This window comes from Nannospalax galili, unplaced genomic scaffold (genome assembly GCF_000622305.1).
Source record: "Nannospalax galili isolate Female #2095 unplaced genomic scaffold, S.galili_v1.0 scaffold3780, whole genome shotgun sequence".
Lineage (NCBI taxonomy): Eukaryota > Metazoa > Chordata > Mammalia > Rodentia > Spalacidae > Nannospalax > Nannospalax galili.
Window position 1 is genome coordinate 16,045 of NW_008345969.1, and position 7,341 is coordinate 23,385.

The following is a 7,341-nucleotide window of genomic DNA, read 5'->3' on the forward strand; positions in this document are numbered from 1 at the left end:
GCAGGAATGTGCATATGTGTGTGCATGTATGTACTGTGTATGTGCAGGTACACATATCTGCAGGTTCACATGCTCACACCATGCTTAAACTTTTACTCAAGGTTACCAATGCCGGTCCAGTAATTTATTGGCCACAATAATTTCTTTCTTAGGGCTAAAAGCATGGTAAACTTTTAGCTTTTAGCTCAGGAGTAAACATTTAACCTGGGCTAATCTCTTAGCTAATGATAACTGAGTTACTTGTTCAGGACAGGGAAATGAGCTAAGGGTTGTTGATCAAGACACTTTCCCACAGAGCAAGAAGCCTACACTTTTGACCTGGCAACTATTCTTCTGTCCGTCTCACAGTGTTCTGCAAGACAGGGATTATCAGAGGTACTGTTTTCAGCACCCCTCCCTTTAGTACAGAGTGCAGCCTGGACTTAAAAAGTTTTAGGCTCATCTTATCCTAGGGCCTCGCATCCTGGTTTCCTACAGCTGGGGATTCAAACTCAGGTCTTCATGTGTACACAGCAACTGGTCTTACCCTCTGAGTCGTCTCCTCAGCCCTATTTACTTATCTTTGTGTGTGTGTGTGGGTGTGTGTGTGTGTGTGTGTGTGTGCCAGAGGTTGATGTCAATCACTTATTATTGACTTATTGTTATGTCAATCACCTTATTTTGGGGACAAGTTCTCTCACTAACCCTGCTGCTCTCTGATTTGGCTGAAATGGCTGGTGAGTGAACTCCAAGGATCTGCTGTCTTCTCTCCAGTGCTGTGACTATAGTTGTGCTTTGCCATGACTGGTTTTTACATGGATGCTGGAGATCTGAACTCAGGTCTTCTTGTATGGCAAGCACTTTATCAATAGTCAACTCCTTAGCTCTCTGGGTTTTTTTTTTAAATAAGCATACAAAGTGATGCTTGATTGCTGCATTTTATTACATAATTTGCTTTTGTTGGTCCTCCTCCATTCCTTAAACATATTTTTATTTATTTATTTTTATTTTATGTGAATGAGTGTTTTGCCTGCATATATTTAAGTGCGCCCATATTATGCAATGCTTGCAGAGACCAGAAGAGGGTGTTGAATCCCTGGAACTGGAGACAGTTGTTAGCTGTCCATGTGGGTGCTGGGAACTGAACCCGTGTCCCCTATAAGAGCAGCTAGCGCTCTTAACCACTGAGCCATCTCTCCAGTCCCTGCTCCACTCCATCCTTTGTCTCCCCTTGTACCTTCCATGCCCAGTAGTTGGTTTGTTCCACTTTCATGTCACACATACTCTATCCCCTCCCTCCTGTCCTCTCAAAACCTCTTTCCCTGCTCTTGTGGCCCCCTTTCTAATTTCATCACACACACACACACACACACACACTCTTGCACAGGCTTCTGATGCAGCCTTGGTAATAGACAGGGGAGTGAAAAGGAAGATAAAATTGATTTTTTTAAAAAAAAAAATCCTGTGCAGGATTGAGTGGAAACAACTGGATCTAGACCCCAGAGTTCCCACATGTCAACTCATGAACTTGTGAAGATCACTTCATACTTCTGGGATTCTGTGGGTTTGTGTCTACAATAGCGACACCATGGCTTTCCTACTAGGAAAGTTGTTCAAGTGCTGATGGTCTCTCTTCACTGTCAACTTCACTGGATTTATCTTCACCATGGAAACATACCTCCAGGTTAGTCTATATGGGTGATTCCAGAACGTTTAACTGAGGAGGGAAGACCCACCCTGGGCGTGAGCAGCACCAGCCCTAGGGCTGGGGTCCCAGACTGAATACAAAGGAGACAGCCAACTGACCACCACCAGCTCCTGACTGTGGATGAAGATGACCTGCTGCCTCAGGCTCCCATCGCCATGACACACTAACTGTACCCTCGAACCATGAGTCAGAATAAAGCCTTCCTTCCTTAACTTGCTTTTATCAGATATTTTGTCACAGAAGTGAGAGGAGTCATAACACAGAGTGTCTCCAAATCTCCAACCTGTGCATATTCTGAGCCATGAAGCCTGGTCATGTGGCTGCAGTCACAGAGAGAAAATGCCCCCTTCTTGAAGCACTCACCTTGTTTTCTATTAAATAATTTTATTCAGTATTTGTACATTGACTAAGGACAAAGGTCAAACATCAGAATCAAAACTCAGAGAATTTTTTAAGTAAACCACAGGACTCTCGAAAAGTTGGAGGTCATAGCAAGCATTCTTGCCTGTGCCCGAAAATATAGTTTCTCTCTGACAAAAACTAAGGTCAAAGACTGGAACCTCACACTTCTGTAAGGTCGTAGGGTGATTTTGTGGAAAGGTTTTGAGAATGGAAACACTGTTTGGCATTGATGCACATTTTTCTCCCTTCCTCTGTCACATTATATCTAAGGTGGGAGACCAGATAGACATTCCTGACACAACTTGAAAATAATATAAAACAATAAATAAGACGTGAAATAACAGAACAGCTCTGGTGAGCTTCCAGAGGCTTCTGGGAATAAATCAGGGAAGCTATTCCCAGAGGGAAGCTGGTACTTGGCTGGGGATGGTTAACAGCAGAAATGACAGTTTCAAGATCGACGACAGTCCTGTTACTGAGAGGGCAGTTTTCACATCTGCAAGGGCTTGTCCCTGGACTAGACAACTACCCACGGTCATCCTCCCTCTGTAAATCAAAGCCATCAATTACGGCCTCCTGGTGCAGCAGCATCTGATGCTGTGGGACAGACAGGGCTGAACAGGAAATCACTGGCTGGGGCCAGCTCCTTCTGGAGCTGCCTGACTAGTGATGCTGTCCGACAAGCGATGCAGACTCTGTGGAAATCCTGTCCCACCTGGGCCTGGCTCCCATCTCAGCACTGTCTAAGACCTGCCATGCATCACTTGCTGTGCACATCTGAGGCTTGGAGACAGCGCACAGCCTTCACGGAGCAGCAGAAACTTGACTCTTCTAACCTGTCACTGGCTCTGTAGGAACTGAAGAGTCAGTTCCTTGGTTTTAATGATGCCGTGTCTGACCAAACCGAATCAAGTTGCTTTGTAAGCCAAAGGGAACACAGAAGAATCTAGCACCATATAAGATAAATATGCAATGAAAGTTATGCAACTAAAAGCTTTTTGAATAGAAGTTTGAATGATTGGCATACATTGGTATGCCAGGCTAGAGAGATAACTCCACTGGTCAAGCACTTCCCATCCAGCCTGACTACTTGAGTTCGATCTCTGAAACCCACATGATAGAAGTTATCTTCTGATCTCCACATGTGCACAGTGGTAGGCATGCATCCATACTCATGTATACACATTATACACACACATGAGTGAGGAGGAGGAGGAGGAGGAGGAAGAGGAGGAGGAAGATTTTTAAAAATTTAGAAGAAATGACTTGTTCAGTCAACTCTAGATTGCTAATTTGAACCAAGCACTGGTCTATGCCCTGACAGTATTTAATTGTTGTGCCTACAGATCGAACTTAAAAGAACAGCATTATGTTTTATGAGTGGACAAAGCACATGTGACCAAGGTTGAGAGCAGCACTAGTCTGTGGGTATAAAGATAAATGCTTACAAGTCCGATTGGCAGCATGCCCAGTTCGCAGAACTTCAGTAGTAGGTTCCTCCTGAGGACCTGTGACCTACCCAGCCATGGGCTTTTGAGCAGGTTTATTGTAACAGGTATGTATTCTCTTCACCACATGCACATTCTTACGTGGGTAAACCTTCACTTTAGGTACTTTGGACAGTTGAATAGGGGTTTTAGTGGAGATTCAAATCCATGTCAGTATAACCTCAGCTTGCCTGCAAGTCCCCATGTTGAAAACACACCGAAACCTGTACAGTCCAGAGAATGACCTACAATAGCTACACTTCTGGTTTTGGGTGAGCGAGTTTTTTTGAACATATAGCTAGCCGAAGCAGAAGAATAAATAGAAAGTGATAGGTATTAGAGATAGATAGACAATACATAGACAGATGACTGATAGATAGGAAAACATCATCAATTTTGGGCTTGCAAACACCCAGCAGAAACTGACTGGGGAAGTTGAGGCAGTCAGCCAGCGTTCTCAACTGAACTTTCTCTCCAGGGCTGAGCTTCCCATGACTGAACTTCCAGCTTCTCTTTCTCACTGCTGACACGTTTGCGCTATCAGGGATAAACAATAGTAACTTCTGTTAGGAATGGTTCACCTTCTAGCTGTTCTCAAGGGCATGGTGGGGTTTTTTTTTAAAAAAAAAAAAAAAAGAAAGAAAAACTGTTGGGCCGTTTGCTGTTCTGCTCCCTCCCTGTCACAGAGTCCAGGGAACAGCCTAGCCCTAGACCAGGGGCATTGGAGGACACTGTGAGACAGATAAACTTGGGTCTGAAATGGAGGGGAGAGCAGGCCTGCTTCCAGAGCCAACTCAGTGAGCTCAAACAGCACATGACAACTTACCAGTACAATGCACATTATAAACCCGCACGGCCGTTTGCTGTTCTGCTCCCTCCCTGTCACAGAGTCCAGGGAACAGCCTAGCCCTAGACCAGGGGCATTGGAGGACACTGTGAGACAGATAAACTTGGGTCTGAAATGGAGGGGAGAGCAGGCCTGCTTCCAGAGCCAACTCAGTGAGCTCAAACAGCACATGACAACTTACCAGTACAATGCACATTATAAACCCGCACTCTCCTCTGGGATGATCTCAAAAATCCCTGACTTGGTTCACTTAGAGAACACACCCCTTTACCCTCAACAACAGAGTTATTCTCTAGAGCTCACGTCTTGAATGCAGGGTCGCCTGGTCTTCCAGTGGCTATTCTTTTATGCTGCAGGCAGGCTGCCAGGAATGAGCAGGAGAGGGCGAAGGAGTGGGAGGCTGCGGGGAGGGGGCGGGCAGTGCAGAACCAGGACCCTGCGGGGGAGGGGGGGCAGGGCCAGTGCAGAACCAGGACCCTGCCGGCTCCAGAGTAAAGGCTCTGCATGGCCTCTTTCTTCTGGTTGGTGCTTCTGCTTGGAGTTGCCAGGTGAGTGCAGGTGGGTTCATGGGCAGAGAGCAGCTAGGCTGGCTCAGACCTACTGGTAGCGCTGGTAAAGGCTGCCTTGGGCTCTAGGGGGATATCTTTGAAATTCACATAAAATCTAGAAGTTGGGGATGTGGCCCAAGATTCTCATTTCTGTGGATATTGGTTTTGCTGCTTCATGACCATATTTTGAATAGATGCACATAGAATGTTTTCCAAGCTAGGTGGGGGAAGTTGGGGGGTGGGGATTGTCCCACCCTCCTCTCTTGTTTTTTTCTCTGTCATGCCTTCGTTTTCTGGGATGGATTCAGCCACCAGTGGAACCCTGTCATTTTTCTCCAAAAGAACCATGAGATGCCTTGAAAATTTCTCACTAAAATCATGATGAGATTTCAAAGAATATTTAGTTGAAAAACTGCTCAAATTATGAGATTTCCTTTCTCCCAACTTTTAAGCTCCTAGTTGCTGTTCCACTTATAATTAATTAATTAGCTTGTTTATGTTTTGCTTTTTTCTTTTTGAGGTACAGTTTCATGTAGCCCAGACTGGCCCTGAACTTGCTATGTAACTGAGGATAACCTTGAACTTCTGATCCTCCTACCTCCACATCCTGAGTGCTGGCATTACAGGCATCACCTGGCCTGGTTTAAGTGGTGCTGTGAATCAAACTCTGGGCCTTGCACATGCCGGGCAAACACTCCAATGACTGAGCTGTAGCCCCAGCCCTATTTGCTTTTTGAAAATTAGTATACAAAGCAATGGGTTTCATTAAGGACTATTTCACACATATTTTGAATTTAATTCTCTCTGCTTGCCCTCCCCTCCCCACTAGTCCTTTACTTTGCTTTCCTATGACATGCATTCTACTCCCCTCTTCCCTCCTCGCTCTCTTAAGATCTCTTTCCCCCTCTAGTTTTATATTTCCTGTTTCTAGTCATAGTTTCCTAGTTTTGTGATCTACAATCCACACATATCTACACATACACAAAAATCAAAATCTAGGCTCTGCCAATGAGAGAAAACATACAGTATCTGTCTTTCTCAATCTGGATTATTTTGCTTAATATAGTAATTTCCAGTGTCATCTATTTTTCCTATTGTTTCAGTGAATATGTGCCTTAAAATTTTCTTTATTTATTTATTTTTATTTTATGTGTGAGTGTTTTTGCCTGGATGTATGTAAGTGCATCCATGCCATGCAAAGCCTGTGGCGGTCAGAAGAGGGTATTGGATCCCCTGGAACTGGAGTTACAGATGGTTGTTAGCTGCCGTGTAGATGCTGGGAATGGAACCCAGGTCCTCTGCAAGAGGACCTCAGCTGGTGTTCTTAACCACTGAACCGGTAAACATTGTCTTGACTGCAGTCTGGCACAGGAAGTCAGGCGCAGAATTTCCTATTTGTTATTATGTTAGCGCTCAAAAATTTACAGACATTTAGGCTGGGGAGATGGCTCAATAGATCAAGCACTTGCTATGTGAGCATGAGGCCCTGAGATAGAAGCCCAGAACTCATGTAAAGCCGGACGTAGTAGTGCACATCTGTAATCTCAGCAGTACTCTGATGAGATGGGAGGTGGAGACAGGAGGATGCCTAGAAGCACATGGGACAGTTAGCCTGATGTGTGCGGTGGTGGACAACAAGATGCTGCCTCAAATGAGGTGGAACGTGAGGACTGAGACCTGCAGTTGTCTTCTAACCCCCACACGTATCATGGCAGGCATACCCACATACATCCACATTACACACAGACAGAGAAAGAAGCTGTGGAGTTTGCACATCAGAGCGTTCCTCAGTGGTGTAAGAGGTTTGCATGGTGTCTTAATGTGCTGAGGCTGCTTTAAAAAATAGACTGAGTAATTTATAAACAACAGAGTTTCATTTCTCCCAGTTCTAGAGACTGGGAGGTCCAGCATGATGGCACCAGCAGATAAAGTGTCTGGTGTAGGCCTTTTCCTCCTGAATGCTGATCTATGTGTCCTTGTTTGATGACGGGGCTGAAGGGCGCCCTCAAACCTCTTTTATAAGGGTATTAACTTACTTATGACTTAAAGGCTCTGTTTCCTGTTCTTTTTTTTCTTTTTAGGTTCTGGAGTTTGAATCCAGGACCTGTTCCATGCTAGGCAGGCACTCTATCGCAGAGCCATGCCCTTAGCCCCTCACTGGGAGAGTCTAGACAGGTGCTCTACCACTGAGCCACACCCCAGCCCCTCACTGGGGGATTCTAGGCAGGTGTTCTACCACTGAGCCACACCCCAGCCCCTCACTGGGGATTCTAGGCAGGTGCTCTACCACTGAGCCACACCCCAGCCCCTCACTGGGGGATTCTAGGCAGGTGTTCTACCACTGAGCCACACCCCAGCCCCTCACTGGGG

At 45.6% G+C, this 7,341-nt stretch overlaps 1 protein-coding gene across 1 annotated transcript in view; it reads left to right on the forward strand.

Moving 5' to 3' along the window:
* Positions 1 to 4,906: 4,906 nt before the first annotated feature.
* Positions 4,907 to 7,341, forward strand: part of Gjc3 (gap junction protein gamma 3) — a gene marked incomplete at its 3' end in the record, with an annotated part of 5,680 nt that continues 3,245 nt past the window's right edge. Inside the window, exon 1 of the mRNA XM_008842173.1 lies at positions 4,907 to 4,971. Within this exon, the coding sequence (XP_008840395.1) occupies positions 4,928 to 4,971 (44 nt within the window). The remainder of the gene's footprint in view (positions 4,972 to 7,341) is intronic.